Source organism: Sinocyclocheilus grahami, unplaced genomic scaffold (genome assembly GCF_001515645.1).
Source record: "Sinocyclocheilus grahami isolate Dianchi unplaced genomic scaffold, SAMN03320097.WGS_v1.1 scaffold579.1, whole genome shotgun sequence".
In the NCBI taxonomy this organism is placed as follows: domain Eukaryota; kingdom Metazoa; phylum Chordata; class Actinopteri; order Cypriniformes; family Cyprinidae; genus Sinocyclocheilus; species Sinocyclocheilus grahami.
Genome location: NW_015505758.1, coordinates 698336 through 716407, shown reverse-complemented (window position 1 = coordinate 716407; position 18072 = coordinate 698336). Strand labels below are relative to the sequence as shown.

Sequence of the window (18072 nt, the reverse complement as noted above, 5' to 3'; positions counted from 1 at the left end):
GGCTGCCATGAAGATGGTGACCGACAGCTTAACCAATGGGTTTGTTTAAACTGTCTAGTTTGATATAATGTGTACATAATATAACGTTGGATTTGGTTCTTTCACTGTGAGAAGTATGAAAATGATTGTCTCTTACCATAGCACCATGAGCAAACCAATATGATAATTGCATGATGTGGTTAATGTTTCTAATGCAATTGATCCATTATGTGTTTGGCATGATGCACCAAGAAACACAGGAGCTGACTATGACCACAAATGGTCCATGGTCCTTATATGATTAAATATAGCCTACGTAACTAACTTTATACTATGACATTGTTTTTGGGCACAACAGCCTCTGCCCTTGTTTTTTTTCTTTTTTTCTGAACTACTGGGCATTGACCTGTTTCGTAAATGTATTTTACCCATTGATTCAGGATTCAGTCCAATTTGTCCTTGTCTGTACTTGTCTCTACAACATGAATCAATCGATCACTGTCTCTCCCAGTGGCACTAGTTAGACCAGTTGTCACATTGTGCATGGCACTGCATCTGACTACAGAGTGTGTTGCGCTCGTGGCTGCGTTCAACAGGAGTCAAAAGACAATCGCGCGCATTTTATAACTTAAAAGCGATTTAATTAATGATAGAGAAGACTACAGAATTCGTTAGTCGGTTCAATTTGCATCGATTCCCACCAGATCGACCATTTATAAGTGGCATGTTGCCGTTTTCCGCTTGAGCGAAAGACTCTCGCGCGCGTTTGGAACAGAGAGCATCGCGCGCGGTCTCCAGTCCACTGAAGATTTCTGGACAGTTTCGCTATGGCACCGCCACAGAACGGATCTAACCTAACGGGGAACTTTACAAACCAGTTCGTGCAGCCACCGTGGCGCGTCGCGCTCTGGTCTGTGGCGTACAGCTCCATCCTGGCGACCGCGGTGTTCGGGAATCTGATCGTCATGTGGATCATTCTGGCTCACAAGCGGATGCGAACCGTCACCAATTACTTTCTGCTCAACCTAGCGTTTTCAGACGCATCGATGGCCGCCTTCAACACATTGATTAATTTTATTTATGCCACGCACGGTGACTGGTATTTTGGAGAAGCCTACTGTAAATTTCACAACTTTTTCCCCGTCACCTCCGTGTTTGCGAGCATTTACTCCATGAGCGCAATAGCAGTCGACAGGTAGAGTACATGTGAAGATACATTAAATCACTGTGAGAACTCGATGGTTGTCGTGTTTAATGCATGCCTTTTATTCATTCAGTGTTGAAAGTGCGGGATCAGATACTCTAAACCCTGCAACACAATCGCAATAGGCCTAAACTTTTTTGTTGTTGTTTTTAGAAATGCAATCGTTTTTACATTTATATTTATATTAATTAATTAATGAAAAACGTAGAAAAAAAAGTTTTCTGAAAAAGAAAAAAAAGAATCTAAAATGTAGTGCAGCATCGATTAAAATATTATAAATATATGTACATTATTTGTACGTTTTTTTTTTTTTTTGATGATCTAATTGAAGATACTCTGCTTTTTTGTCACATGTCGACAAAATGGCTTCTATGCTGATTGATTCACACTGACATTGATTTGGCAGACATCAGTTCTTCAGATATTAAGAATATTTAAAACTAATTTGCTTTACTGCTTTATAAATAAATAAATAAAAAAAAACAAAAAAAACAAAACAAACATATATATATTTTTTAATAAAATAATGAAAATAATCATTATGTATAATAAATACATTAGCCTACATAATAAATAGCAATATAATTGAAAACATCATAGAAGAGATTCTGTGTTTTTATATTTATTGCAACATTAATTAATTGGCATGCCATTTTATTAATATTTCCAATATCACAGTGACATGATTTCCTTATAAAGCCAATTGTTATGCTTTCCCCCTCTTTCTCCCCCTTGTTTGTTCTAAAGAGTTCCGTGTGTACTTATAATCTGTCCTTTGATATGGATTTGAATATATTTTACAGATTCGGTTAAGATTGATTTAAACCATTATTTATGTGTTACTTGTATGCTGATATTAGTTTGTTTGTTGTGCTCCATGTGTCTGTCATTTTTCTTAACCGGGAAAAGTGCCTCAGGCAGTCCTTCCTACTCCTAGCAGAATGCTTGAGTTGAAATGAATGGCTGCACAATGATTGTGGATCGGTGAGCTCTGCTAACTTATTTACAGCACCTTCAGGGTGCAGATGCACATTCATTCTGTTCATGGAAATCACACAGTTCAACTGAAAGCATTAATATCACAAGTATAATTTAATGTATAATTCTTAGCCTGAATTGAAAAGCTCAAAATCGAATTGAATCAATTCTGATGATAAATCAGTGGTATTCTTTAAAAAGTAAGGTTGGCGAGCAGTTGAGCATTTGTCACAATAAAGAATAACTCGGATTATTAATGATTATTACTTTTGAACATGTTAGAAATCATGTACAGCAACCTAATACAAGCTTAATTTTACTTAGAGTAGTCGCTCATGGGGGCTGCCATGTGGAGATCACATGATGTCTAAGTAATACTGTGTAATGAGTGCTTCCTAGAGCCATAAAATTGTGCTAATCAAGTAGCTTCAAAGCAATTAGCCTCCACATTCACAATATTACACTGTCATGCTTCTCTTCCTACACTGATAATTCTTCAAGGTTTGAAGGTTTTTTACTGTGCATCATAAAATTAATTTGGCCTGAACATATTTAGTAGTGAAAGGAATCCACACCAATTCAATAGTAGATTAATTGTCTCTCTCTGAACAGTAGACAGTCAACACAGATAGAGAAATAGTTTGCATTTAGTGCTTCCAGAGAGCTAGTGCTTCTATGTCTAGCGCTCATTGATCTTGATTCTTTTTTTGTTTTGTTTTTTACCTCTAATCAGATGCAGTTTCTTGAAATTGAGATTTTAAAAGACGGATCCAAACTAATATGAATGAGTGCAACTGAATGCTGAATATTTCAGAGTCTCAGTGCTGTCAAGTTATTTTGCCACAAGCACTGCATTGGAACTTTTGTGTTACAAGTTTACAAGTTACAAGTTTTTTTTCACCCACCCAAGTTTTTAGGATGCATAAAATATGTTTGCACTCTCAGGAGAATGTGCAAAACTGTCACTGGGGTGGAACCCTTTCAAAAGGTACTAATGTGAGCCACTCTAGGTTCCAATTTGTACTTTTAAAGTATTAAAAGTACTTTACAGTAGAGTACTTAGAGTAAAGTACAGTGATAGATTTGGAAAAGGATGATTTAAAAGAATTTTTAAATGATTTAGAAGTCTTATATGCTCACAAAGGCTGCATTATTTAATACAGTAAAAACAGTACAGTGAAATATTACTACAATTTAAACCAAACCAAACCGTAACACCTAAATCTTTGAGGGATGATGGTACCCACCCTGTCTACAACATCACCAAAGCTCACCCCGATTGGCCTGTACGAAAGTACGAAATCGCTCATAATTCCTAAAGTGCTTGTCAGATACTCAAGTGTCTTATATCATGGGAATCCTTCGGCCAAGACTAACAAAATGCACATGACAGATTCAATCAGTAAAATTTTCGGCTATTTTAGATTTTTTGAAAAACCTAGTCCTAGGTGTTTCGCTCAACCTCAACAAAACCACTGCAGGGCAATTCTCTGGACTCTCTAGGTCAATAATTATCAAAAAAAAGTTGAACTTTACACTTTGGGTAGCTATAACAGGGTCATTTAAAAATGGGCGTGGCCAAATATACCCAAAAACCTAAATCCTAAATGAAAACTTAAAGAATCTAAGTGAGCACATGCTACATATAATTTCAAACAAGCAGGCAAAGTTTTATGGAGATGAAACTATAGGTGGCGCTATAACATATATATAAATGTAAAAAACATATTTCTATGGTAAATTACCTGAAATTTCCAAAATGCTCGTTTTAATAATTAATTTAGTAGGTTACAAGGCTTGCTAAATAATACGTAATGTTTTCCCCCTGTAATCGCTGCTTGCAGCTGTATTGGTTCTTATTACTGTTTATTTTTCAGGATTCTTTGATCAAAGTTTATTTAACAGCATTTATTCAAAACAGTTTTTTTTGTAACAATCATCTTTAATGTCACTTTTGATCAGTTTAATGTGTTTTTGCTCAATATTTACATTTACATTTACATTTAGTCATTTAGCAGACGCTTTTATCCAAAGCGACTTACAAATGAGGACAATAAAAGCAGTCAAAACTAACAAAAGAGCAACAATATATAAGTGCAAATGACAAGTCTCGGTTAGCCTAACATAGCAAGGTGTATATATATATATATATATATATATATATAATATACACACACACACACACACACACACACACACACACACACAAACAAACAAACAAAGAAAAACAAGTAGATAGAATAGAAAAAATAGAAAGCTAGTTTTTGTTTTTTGTTGTTTTTTTTAAATAAAGAATAAAAAAACAAAAAGATAAATATAGATAAAGTAGAATTAAAATAGAATAGAAAGTGTTAGAGTTAGAGGGTCAAATAAAGGTGGAACAGATGTATTTTTAGTCATTTCTTGAAGATGGTTAAGGACTTGATTTGGGCAGGTCATTCCACCAGGAGGGAACAGTTAATGAAAAAGTCTGTGAAAGTGACTATAAGTGAATATAAGATATAATACTTATAATACTTATGAATAAAATTTGTAAAATTTTAGGAAGATTCTCTCACCCCTTTCAGATGTCATGCTGAGCCTTTTTTATCATCCTTTTCCTTTCAGCACCCTGCTGATATTTCCTTATTTGTCCTCTGATTAGACATCTCAGACTTTAATCTCACAAAATGTGAAAATAATGTGCATCAAATGGGACTTTTGAACTTGGGGTACATGGTAAATAATTTTTGATGCTATCTATGGCCCTTGAATCATGAGCGTTATGAGTTCTGCAGCTAGTGAAAGATGAATTGTCAGAGTGCAATGCTGTACAATGAGTCCAAGAGCTAAACACTGTAGCTGTATATTTGACAGGCACCACTCTAATGTCAAAAATTAAACATGATTTTTCTGTGTCCTGTCAGTGGAGCTCATGTCAGAAAGCAAGTTGTCACTTTGCACTAGTGAAAATAATAGAAGCAATATAACTTTTTATTACATTTAAGACTGATATGAAGCTCATGGCGCGAAGCTTGGGTTTCTATCACGTTGACTTCAACTATGGCTTCTAGTTACATGTCAGGTTAATCGGGTATAATGCTTATTAATATGAATTTAGATCACTCTAAAATCAACTTAAGCTATTATTCAGCCAACATTTTTCACATGTTTTCAGTATAAGATGAAATATGCTTAAAAGATGAGTTGGCAGTTGATGAGCTGAAACACTTTTGCATTACAATCCTGATATAATCTGATTTATTCTAAAAAGTGGACTTGTTTTGAGGATGTATCCTAACTGTAGTAATTTACAAGGCTTTTATATTTTTTTAATACTGTAAAAGCAGAAGTACAGTAATTCAATTAAAATGGTCCTATCCTTGGGAAAAAAAACTTTCATTGATGTTTTGAGATAAAATCTCAAGTTACTAATTAAATCCAAATCCAAACTACTATGAAATCATTAGACCATTTATTGAAACTAAACTGCAAAAATGACTTGATTGACATGATTTTTTTTTTTTTTTTGCGTATCCTTTTTCAAGGTCCCTAGTAATTTCAGTCTGAACAGTCTGTGCTGCACATTTCAGAGTGGGTTATTTTCTGATTTCATGCAGACTTTTCAAAGATATTTAATACTGAAGGATGAAAATGGAATATGGTCATAAAAAGCTATATTATGACTGATTTTGGCCCAAAAACCTTCACTAATAATATTAAGTGGACCTTGGTGTATAAAAACAAAATGTTAATGTGTGAAATAACCCATTTAATACAGGGAAAATTGTGTTTTTTGCGACCAGTATTCATTAGCAACCCAGGCATAGTTACTGCAGTAGGGAAATGATAACAGATAAGAGAAACCAGATTCAGTCTGAGTGTTCTTCACAGTTATTTCCTGTGCACAAAATGTCACATAGTGCTCGTGGCTCCAGGCTTCATATTTCACAACCCACATTTGCTGTTACTGTTGTTTTGCTGGTAGGCAGTCACTACTCTTATATACAGAGCAATTGTGACGTCTGTAGGAATTTGCAGTTGGTCAGTATGCTTGCACTGCTGCATTTGGAGGAAAGTGTGAGATTTGTGCTGACACCACTTGCCCAGACAGTGTTTTCAGTACGATAAATGTTTAATTTTACTGTCAGAGAGATGGCATTGCTAACAAAACCTCATTCTGTTGGTTTATGAAACTTTAATGAAACTGTTATGTGCAACATTTTTAAAGAATAGTGGAGGCCATTCGGTTCAATGTCAGTTCAAACATTTTGTCATCAGTGGCATTACACTTTAATGCAGTGTTATTTGGCTGACTGATTTTACATGAATAGAGTACACAATAGGGTTTGAAATTCTAAAATAGCTGAATTGGTCTGCTGTATGTATGTATAGCTTAAATTAAGATGCTATAGTCAGACGTGGCTTGCGAAATGTTTTGTGTTTATTGATAACTTTGATTTTCCATAAATTCAAGGAAAAATGTTGCATTTTGGCAACAATTTTATAGATAGATAGATAGATAGATATAGACTATCTAGCCTTAAAAGCTAGTTTCAAACATCAAATAAAGGCAAATTTATTTGATAAATAACAGGATTAGTTTCTTTAATGGGATGACAAATTGTACTGTATCCATAAAATGTGTTGGCTTGTATGAATGTGGCAACTTAACACATCACAGCATGACATAATGAGTTGTTTTTAATTGCAGTATATGAATTAATCTACATTTGTGAATGTTTACTAGATACATGCTGAGATTTAGATTCATGACTATTATAACTAATACAGTGTACCCTTCTGTCGTCTTTCCTGTTGTACATCCAAGATGCCTACATAAATGCTTTGGCATCCATGCCGTCCATTTCCCAAAATAACCTTCTCTGCCCAAGAGTATAATTGGTTTTCTAATAAGCCATTCTCTGCTTACAAGAGTGAGTCGTTAACAAAACAAATGGCTTATCATCACTCTTGAATGATGTTGAATATGTTAACCACAGAGGCTTAGCCTCACATTATGGTCCTGATTTCAGAAGTAATCAATGGCATATGATTGATCAGTGTTTCCATATAGTTGAAATGAAGAACTGGAGTGAAAGTTCAGTTCTTCTTATTACTGTTCAGTTATGAAATATTGTATTCGCTTGGTAGGTTGAATTCTTGCATAGCAATGGAGAGAAAGATTTAGCTCACACCTACACAGCAACAGATATGAATGGTCTCTTTGATGTGACCCATTATCAGTCAGCTATTAGATCATTACACAACCTGCAAATTGAAAATTGCCCAACTGTGGCGTGTCTTTGATGTTTTATCATATTGATGTTATGTGAAGCCGTCAGACTATATTTGAGGCGTGAGATTGAAGAGTCATCTGTTTCTGTTGCACAGGTACATGGCTATCATCCATCCCCTGAAACCACGACTCTCAGCCACAGCCACTAAGGTGATCATTGTGTGTATTTGGATGCTGGCTGTGGTTTTGGCCTTTCCTCTGTGTTTCTTTTCAACCATCAAAAAATTACCCAAGCGGACCCTCTGCTACGTTGCCTGGCCGAGACCTTCAGAGGACCCTTTCATGTGAGAGCTCTTTAAATATGCTTGCATAATTTTCTTCCTTTCCTCACAGCTTATTTGTAAAGCACTTTGAGTTACAATCTTGAATGAAAGGCATTTTATTATTATTATTATTAATAATAATAAGAGGAAGAATATAATTGTTGTTGTGTTCTTATTAACAACAACAGTAAGAACACAACAGTAATCCTAACAACAGTAGGATTACTGTACAACAGTAATCCTAATACTAATAATTACAGAAATAGTTGTTAGTATCACTACTACTACTATTACTATAATAATATTTATAATAATCATTACCATCATCAACAACAACAAGTATTCTTCTTCTTCTTCTTATCATTAACAGCTATTGTTATAATTATCATTATTGGTTTTATTATTAATTTGTATAACTGTTGTTGTTGTTAATAATAATAATATCAAGACAACTATTGTTATTAACAACCACAATACTACTACTACTACTACTAGTAATTGTTATTAATAATAATAATATTTATGCTTGTTGTTATTAATTATAAAGATTATTCATAATAGTTATAATTAATATTATTAATCATTTTTATTAGGAATGTTATTATTAACAACAACTTTAGCAATATTAAATCTATTTTTTTTTCTCGACATAGCTAGTATATGGAAATAGTGTCAGTGTCAACAGAGTTTCAGCATTCACAAGTGTTTTGATTGCACACCAGTCCAGTTTGAGAATGCATTATTCTTAAAGTTATTGTAGAACTGTAAGGTTGGATGCAAGACGGAAAATGTGAATAAATCTGAAATCACACTGTAGGATTTGTGTCACAATTTTTATATTTTGGGCAACACTGAGCTTTTCCCAAGATCTCTTGGAGTTAAATACAGTCTAAAAAGGTTCACACAGTGTGTAAGTGATGTTAGTGACTCCCCTATTTGTCTAAGAATTGTGTCTTCATTGGCAACACAGGCGCTACATTTCTCTCTCTCTGGTTACAGGTATCATACCATTGTGGCATTGCTGGTGTATGTTCTGCCCCTGGTGGTCATGGGAATTACCTACACTATAGTCGGGTTGACGCTTTGGGGAGGAGAGATTCCTGGAGACTCATCAGACAACTATCAGGGCCAACTGCGAGCCAAAAGGAAGGTAAGCAGTTCACGTTCTTGTTCACGATCAGCGGTTCTCAATTCCAGTCCTCGCGGCCCCCTTCTTCTCCATATTTTGCATGTCTCTCTTATTTAAAACCCCTGATTCAGATAACCAGATTGTTAGAGGAGAGCTCAATGCATGAACTGTGTTCTGATTGACATGGTCCCTGCACAGTGTTCCGAGATGTGCAGAGCGGGGGGTCGCGAGGACTGAAATGAATAACCACGGTCTTAGATTGACTAAGAAATAACGCATCGTCTCAGCAGAGCCTTTGAGCTGGAGCAGAAGTACAGATGCAGAAAAGTTAAAGAGAATTGAGAGATGTTGTAATATTACGAACCTGTAAGACCAGGTGAAATTTAAGTGGTCATCAAATACTAATCCCAGGTTCCTGGATGTAGAACACAGATGTGCAGTAATGTTGTTGTTCGACTGATGGAATGAACAGAATACACACGAACATCAGAGTAAACACTGCACACACTCACATTTAATGGGTCATTACATGTGGGATCAATAAGATATTAGAGAAGGAAGTTCTCTAAAGAAAATGGAAAGGGCTGGATAGTCCGACAGGTCATTTAGATCATGCGTAGGAGGAAGTCGATGGAAGGGAAGGATAGATAAAGAGATGCAGACAGTGATAAACCCAGAGCTGTCTTTTAGCTGGTTTTGATTTTTCATACACATATACTGCTAGCCATGGTGAAGGAAAAATGGACTGGATGTTTGTCAAACTAATTAAATGTTAATATTTGCTCCTGCTATGGAGATTATAGAAGCAACTCTCAGCCCACGGGCCGAATCTGGCCTATCAATCATTGTTATGCAGACCTCCTGCGGATTTTGATCAAATCGCAAAACTCTGCAGTGAGTTCAACGTTTAGTGGTTGTCAGTTAGTGGACATCAATCCATATCCAAAGTGTTTAACCTTTTTAAAAGTTTTTTTTAGCCCAAAATCCAGCTATTATATTTTATTGAATATAAACCAAGCCAGCATGAGTTTAGTTGCACTTATTTGATCATGTTTTATCCGATCAGTTCTTTTTTATTATGGCTGTCAATCAATTAAAGTAAACTAATTACAGTAATTACATGATATGCTGAATAACTGATCACATTTATCACAATTTCTCGTGTTTATGAAAGAGAGTTTCAGAAAGTTTTGTCATCATTTACTCTGCTTAATGTTGTTCCAAACCTATATGACTTATTTTTTTCGGAGGAGCACAAAAGATATTTTGAAGATTGTTGGTAACCAAACAGTTTTGGTGAGTTGAATTGGATAGAAAAAAAAATCTCAAGCATTTCTCACAATGTTCTCTTTTTTGTTCCACAGAAGAAAAAGTCATACAGGTAGAATTACAGTAAGTGTCCTTAGAAGTCAATAAATTGTTAGTTTTATTTCCATATAATTTAACATACATCAACATAAAAAACAAACAAATCAACAATAAATCTACAGTCCACTCCACACCATGTTTGTTTGTCTGTGTACTGTAAATATGTGCTAGACAGACGCCTTTGGCCGTTGCACTCCGTCCAGCTGTTTTAAAATGCAAGATGGCATTCTGTGTTAACATCTCAATCTGTGCCACCTGCTTTAGTTAGATGTGATTTGGTACATGCGTGTCGCATGTAGTACAGGTCAGGGGTCTTAATTAAATGCGATTAATGATTCATGATTATTATACTAAATTAAGTAGATTAACAAATTGACAGCTCTAGCATGGCTATATAAATCTTCAGCCTTACAAGAGATGAGTAACAGCAGCTGATACAGCTGCACATCAGCCCATGTCAATAATCCCATACACAAATATAACACACATACATATATTAAATTTCCATATATGAAATATACTGTCATATGAAGTATATACAGCTACATATACTGTAATATCATTAAAAAAATCATCATATAGATCTGAAATCTATAACATGAAAATATAATTTTTTTATAAGCTTATATCTTCTTATAGGTAGCATATATGGCAATTTCACTCTTGATATAGGGCAGGATATGTCATACTGTAGATTACGATTCCGTACGATATGGTGACATTAAAAAAAGAAAAGAAACTGGAAAAAAAGAACCTTCAAAGAAGAGTGGACTGATATGTATGCTTTTAAACTCTGTACTTAAAGTGTTAAACCGGTGTGTCTCATTTGTCTGTAGTGCTTGTTAATGAAAGGCAAACTGTTCTTAAGGGAACTCATTTTCAAGAGAAAATAAATGTATTTTACATTTGTTTTTGTCCATTTATGTTAAATGATTTAGTTTTTTTTATGTTAACTTTTTAGATTTCAAATGAATGTTGAGATCTCCATTACTCATTGCAATTGGAAAATCTTGCGCTTGAAGGAATTAGATAAAATTTCCTTTGATACGGGATGGGGCATTTATTGACATGTTCTTAGCACTGAATGCTTAGAACTGAAAAATAGATTTTCCTTGATAACCTTGACACTGTAGTGGTCAGCTTGGGGCATTTGCACAGAAAAACACTTAACAAATTAGTAAGGTTGATCTATAGCACTCTCTGACTTAGCTAATGTTAAACCAATCAAGAAAAAGCAATCAAAACCTCCCAATCAGGAGGGGGGGGAAATTGGTTTTGGACTAGAAAAAACTCAAAAGCTTAGGTCTGCTTCCAATTTCCTGTTCCTTCACAGTATGTACTGAATTCTGTGAAAAACAAATAGATTGCTTTATGGTTTCTTTTCTAGTAGGCTATTAACAAATTAATGTGGACTGATGTGAGAAGTGGCTCTGAGTGACTTTGGTTCGTAAATTTGCTGTTGTTTTAATGGGCACAGCTCTATTTGTTTTCTTTCCGATTTGCAACAGAATCAACAATCAGATTTGGAGTGTGTGATCCCTTCTGTCTCAAAGTTGTGATTCTTGTATAAATACATTAGTGCCACCTTGATGTAGTCCTCTGTGTATCATGGATGAGAATCCTGCGGGCACTTCTAAGTGTAGCCAGTGGAGAAATCGGTTAATTAAAGCCAGATGGTCCATTAAGTGGGAATGATGTGACATACTCAACTGATGAGCTATTTAAGATTTGTTAAAATGAAGTTTTCCAAAGCGTACACACTATTGCAGCTCAACAGACAACATGCAAGCCATTGTAAGGGCTTTGACGAGGCTCACTCAGTCCTGGAATACAGCTGTTCACTGGTTCAATAGGTGTTTTATGGATTCTACATTCCAATCAATAGCATTCAGAGCTCAACCTGCCGGTTATACGTTTCATTAACGGCTGCTGCGATTGGGTTGGCTCTCTATTTCGATCAGCGCTACATCTTGATCGCTCTCTACGGCTGCCAGCTCGTCATGTATCTTCCTTCTATTAGTGGCTGGCATGCCGAACATGTGAATTTGGACCCGGTTAGCTCTTGCGCATTCCATATGCCCCCACTTTATGTGATGTGTAAAGGTGATTATGGGAACCCAGAAGCATGAACTTCTATTTCAGCCTTTAGAAGACCCTCAATTAAGCCAGGGGGCCATTTTCATTTTTATTGTCAGTTGAAATGTAACTCTTTGAAAAGATTTGAGAAGCTGTTGGGTGACCAATACACACCTATTTGAGGGCTTTGTGTAGCCATTGACAAACCAGAAAAAGCAAGCTTTTTTTTTTTTAAACATGAATGAATGGTGCACAAAATGAGCAGCATTGGAGTGGAGATGTTAAAAGGACATCAGCTTTATGTAATGTATTTCAGATGAAAGTCTGTGCCATTCTATTCTATTTTATGATGAAGCAAGACACGTTTCTTCTCTCCATTATGAAATGTTTGCAAAAATACTGTCAAACATGGAAATTGTGTGTTTTTTGAAAGTTAATCAACATTATTTTATATTGTAAAGGAGATTACAACTTTCATATAACATGGGTTTCAGAAATAACTACAGAGACTGAAGAAAGTGGCACAATATTTTGCATCTTTGGTTGAAAATTTTACAGAGTAGGATTACAAGTACCAAAGTGGTTGCAAAATTAATTGCATTATAAGGAATATATTACACTTTGACTGAATGAGTTGTCAAAGTTGGCCTAAACAGTACTTTAGTATTTTATTTTCTGTCATGCATATTTAGTTTATAGGTCGACTGCAGTTTTTAATATTTTATTTTCATTTTATTTTCGATTTTATTTCAATTTATTTTGCTTTGTAAAATTAATTCTAAGATTCTTAACCTTAGCATCATCTTTCTTGATCTGGAGCAGAACACATTGTTACTAAACATAAACTTTGTCATTGAAACTTTGTTTGTTATCATATTAGCTGAAAGTTTTAGGCAGCTGCACTTCGCTTGTAGGATTTAGGCATCATGGGTCGAATGCCTCACAAGCAGTACGTTTGCCTTCAGGATTACCGAGGCAGTGCTTCCTTTGGATTGCAAGATTCAGTTATTAACACTAATCCAAGCCTGAGGAAAGCGATCCTGTGAGTTTTGCTCTGATGATTATGGATTAGGAGGCTCTGTTGATGGGCCAGACTCTGATCATGTCACAATGGCTGCCCTCACTCTGTTCTCAAGGCACGTTTTTCTCTGGTTCTTTGGAAGGTGTTGTTTGTGTGTGATTGTGTATTTCAGGGGTGGGTCATGTTTTTTTTTTTTACAATTCCGGTTCAATGAAAATGATAGAATGAAACATTCATCTATTGATCTTCTACCATACATTTTTTTATCACCAATTTTATATATCACCTTCTAGTTTACAAATTGACCACATTCCCCTTACATATATAAAAAATGTGTATATTTTGTTTATATATATATGCAAATATTCTTTCACATAGCATGCACAGGATGTTGTAGGGGGTAATTTGGCTACATAAATGTTTTTAGAAGCTCTGTAGTAAATTACATTTCAAGAGCAAGCGTAACTATTGGTGGGTGTATTTGTATTTGTTTGTGCTCATTTGTGTTTACCATCTGACACTGTAGATCAAGTGAATTTGTTAAAAGTGTAAGTGAAAGCATTCAGTTGAAAACCTATTTAACATTTCTAGAGCGTGCTGTGGATAATTATAATCAAACTTTTTGAGTGCAAAGCATCACTCCAGCTCTGCTGGAAGACAATGACTGCTGCTGTAGTGTGTTAACTGCAATCACAAAAGCACACTTGTGAAGTTTTGCTTATCTCATCCAAAACAGAGAGCTAAGTGCCTGAGCCACAATACTATCACAATCCATTTCCATCCATATTAGCTTTGTGGTTCCACCACTGGATATCAGAACAAAAGCTCCTTCTGGAACATAATTGTAACCATTTGCACATAAAGAAAAGCACCAACTCATTAACTAAATTTTAAATTGGATGATTTAAATAATATACCTAATGTTAATCTGTTTTTATATATATATTTATTTATTTGTTCTCTATTTACCTGATACTGAAAGATAACTGGTTGGAAAGTTTACCTTTAATAATAACTGGTTATTTATATGTGTGGAGGCAAATCAAATTTCTTCTTCCTTTTTAGCCTTTTTCCGGAAACAAATGATTGCATTTAATTTGATGTTGAATCATTTGATTATCCATTCTGATTAGATGGTTTACTAATCAGAGGGGCTTTATGCGGTCAATAAAACTCACCTGTGCTGCTGACACATGAAAAAAACAAATGTTTTTACATTCATCTGAGATATGGAGATTTGTAAGTAAATTAATTAAAACAGCAGTTTATCACTGATGTTACCTTGATTTTGAATATGAGATATTTCACAGTCTACAGGCCAATTGCAACAAACAGCACATCACTGGCAAATAGTGCAAAGTGAGACACTCAAGCCAGATGCACAAATATTCTGCACAATCAGCCCCTGACAGATTGGGATACATTTTCTCCACAGGAGCTGTTTTCAGCTAGGCTTCAAATGATCCCAGCACTATTTTCTGGAATGAATATATCAATGCACCATAACGGCCAGTGTCACAGCCTTTCTGTCATCTCATTCCAACCGGATCTGTTTTGCAAGTCTATGTGTGAAGGTACTGAAAGTAGTTTCTGATCTATTTTTTGAAGATGTGACTCCACCAATATGCTTTTAAGATGCAGCTATGTTAATATTTTTTTTTGACTAAATTGGGTTTGTATAGTCAATAATCCAAACAATAAGCCAAAAGGGAATAAGATTGAAAATCATGACAAACTAAATTCTTGTTTTCTTACATATATATACTGCAAAAGATTCAAAATAGAAATGTTTTCGAATAATATACACTACCATTCAAAAATGTTGGTTCAGTATTTTTTTTTTTCAAAGAAATTAATACTTCTTTCAGCAAGGATGTGTTAAAAAGTGATGGTAAATACATATATTGTTAGAAACAAAAATCTATTTTGAATAAATTCTGTTCTTTTTAACTTTTTATTAATCAAAGAATCCCGAAAAAAGTACTACAGGTTCTAAAAAAATATTAAGCAGCACAACTGTTTCCAACATTGATAATAAATGTGATGGCTGATGAAAATTCAGATTTGCATCACATGAATAAATTATATTTAAAAATATATTAAAATAGAAAACTGTTATTTTAAATTGTAATACTATTTTACAATATTACAGTTTTTTCTGTATTTTTGATCAAATAAGCGCAGCCTTGATGAGCATAAGACAAATCTTACTGATCCCCCACTGAATGGTAGTATATTTATTAGGGCTGCACGATAAATCGCATGCGATATTTATAAGCGCAGCCTTGATGAGCATAAGACAAATCTTACTGATCCCCCACTGAATGGTATATATTTATTAGGGCTGCACGATAAATCGCATGCGATATTTATCGCGCATCTTATTAGTAAAGCCGGTTCTGTAATCAGCAGTAAATCTCCATCACGTGCGTGCTTTCACATTGACCAACATTTACTACACAGAGCCGTTGTTCACTGACGAGCTGCGCAAAAAATCGCGCGAATATGAACGTGGTTCTTCACAAACAGCTTGTCAGTGAACAACGGGTCTGTGTAGTAAATGCTGCTCCATCTGAAAGTACCCAGCAAGCAATAGCCGTCATTTCAACGTCTCGGTTAGGTATAGACCCGATAGTCCGGCTATGTGTAACCCACTTCTAGCCTAAATAACCTTGAATTTGGTTTCATGTCGTTTTTCGGCCACTTATAGTCAAACCTGATTCACTGTAGTGTTTGGCCAGACAGCGCATGAGATGGTTGATATCCCATCATGTTCGCAGTGTCAATAATATCTACAAAGATATAAGTGTCATTTCATGACATGGTCTATATGTAGCCACGATTTCGCTCTAAATTAGACGGGCTACGTGTAGTCTGCTTTTAGCCCACCTGGCGAGATCGAGGCAATGTGTGCTCTAATTTTAACGGCTTGGCTATAGTACCCTATACCAGTAACCAGACTAGCGATGAGCATAGCCAAAATAGCCTTACAATTGTTTACATGTAATTTTCGCCCACGCAGCTTCTAATCAAATGCAAGTAAACTTTTGAATCATTTAAATTAGCATTATTTAATATTTTATTTAATTATTTTACAGCATTATTAAATATAGCATTATTTATTATGCAAAAAATAATGCTAATTTAAATGTTTCAAATGTTTACTTGATAATATGATGTCATGCATCCCACAAGCTGTTATGTTACATTCATACACATTATATGATATTATTGATATTCGGCTGTCTTTCATTTTATAAATAAAAAAGCAATTACAATTCCCAACCGCTAGATGGCAATTGTAGCCCTACTGAGACATGACTACTGGCAACGCGAGACATGAGAGTTAGAGATCAGTGTTGTGTTTGAATTTTGTTTTTACATGAGCAATAGAGTAAAAGTTTTATCATTTGTATGTGTTTACAAACTCAATCGATTTTAAAACGGCGCAAGAAGAGCAAAGAGCAAACAACAGAATAAACACAGCTTTGACAAAGATTAATCCATATTAATTATACAGTGAACACACTCAGAAGAATTGGAGAAACTGAGGAGGACATCTTTCAACATCTGGAAAAGATCCTGGCAGCAATGGTAAAAAAAAAAAAAAAAAAAAAACTCCCCAAAATAACGTCCTCACTAAAGCTCACTGACAAAAGCCATCATTTATTTTAATTATTATATTGAATTTATTACTGAACAATGGCTTGTTTGATACAGAGAGAGCATGAGCTAATTGAACAGAATATCTTTGTCATTGTACAAGTAACGTTACAATAAGATTTATTTTGAAAGACAGTGCCAGAAGGATGCTGGACAGGTAAAGCCTACAAATCTTGCCACATTAATCAAACATTGTGGTGTCAATACTCAATAAGTTACAACGCAAATCAGAAATTTAAAAAATAATTCCTTTACTGGTCATTTTGAAATGTCAAACTTTGTCTGCAATTGTTAACCACCTCAATCTGTATTATATTTTAGGGTTTTAAAAAAAATTCCCTCATATCCAAATTCAACATGAAGGGGGGTGGTCCGCTGCTGAAAGAGGCATTTGACAAGACTACACTGTTCACACAATATTTACCAGAGAGCTTCTCTCTTTTTTAACACACTGATACACAATATATATCTCGTTTTTATTTTTAGTTGGCATTCAAGCAAATTAGAGTGACTCTGTCACAATTAGTGCAATTAACGTAAACAATTATGTCAAGCTGAAGGACATTGTGTGAGTAAATTATGACTTTTTATTCTTGGCTGAATTATTCCTTTAAATACAGGTTGCACAGCAACACAATCTGTGGTTCTAAACAGAGTGACATTATCTGGGTAGTATATACAGAAAAGATACGTTGTGACTATCATTGGTGAAGTGCATAAAGTTAAATCAGCTGTTTATACCATGGTTCCTCTGTCAAGCAACCATTTGCTGAATCAATACTGATTAGGATGAGAGTGAGTGTGTCTGCTGAAGTCTAGAGTGAGTTTATTTGCCTTCCTGACAGTCAGAGGTGAATGAACACCCAGCTGTCAAATTTGTCAGCTTGTTAAAAGATGCAGTTCAGTTCCTTAGCAAGTAATTATGTTTATTATTGGGTGCTACTATGTGTTACTATGTGTCCCTTAGGGGTGGGAGAAAAAAATAGATTCTCCGAAGCTTCGCGATTCTCTCTTCAAGTATCCTGAATATTTCAGAATCGATTCTGAGCTTGTTTTTTTTCCCCGAAAATGGCACGTGTGCACGATAGAGACGAGGCGGGCTTCATTGCAAAG

General features: G+C 35.0%; 1 protein-coding gene across 1 annotated transcript in view; it reads left to right on the top strand.

Annotated features, from left to right (window-relative positions):
- The first annotated feature begins 495 nt into the window (after window positions 1-495).
- The window catches only part of LOC107556806 (neuromedin-K receptor-like), a 30830-nt gene continuing 13253 nt past the window's right edge, over window positions 496-18072 (top strand). The window contains exons 1-3 of the mRNA XM_016240015.1: window positions 496-1174; window positions 7535-7723; window positions 8702-8852. Coding sequence (XP_016095501.1) covers window positions 807-1174; window positions 7535-7723; window positions 8702-8852 — 708 coding nt within the window. The 5' untranslated portion in view covers window positions 496-806. The remainder of the gene's footprint in view (window positions 1175-7534; window positions 7724-8701; window positions 8853-18072) is intronic.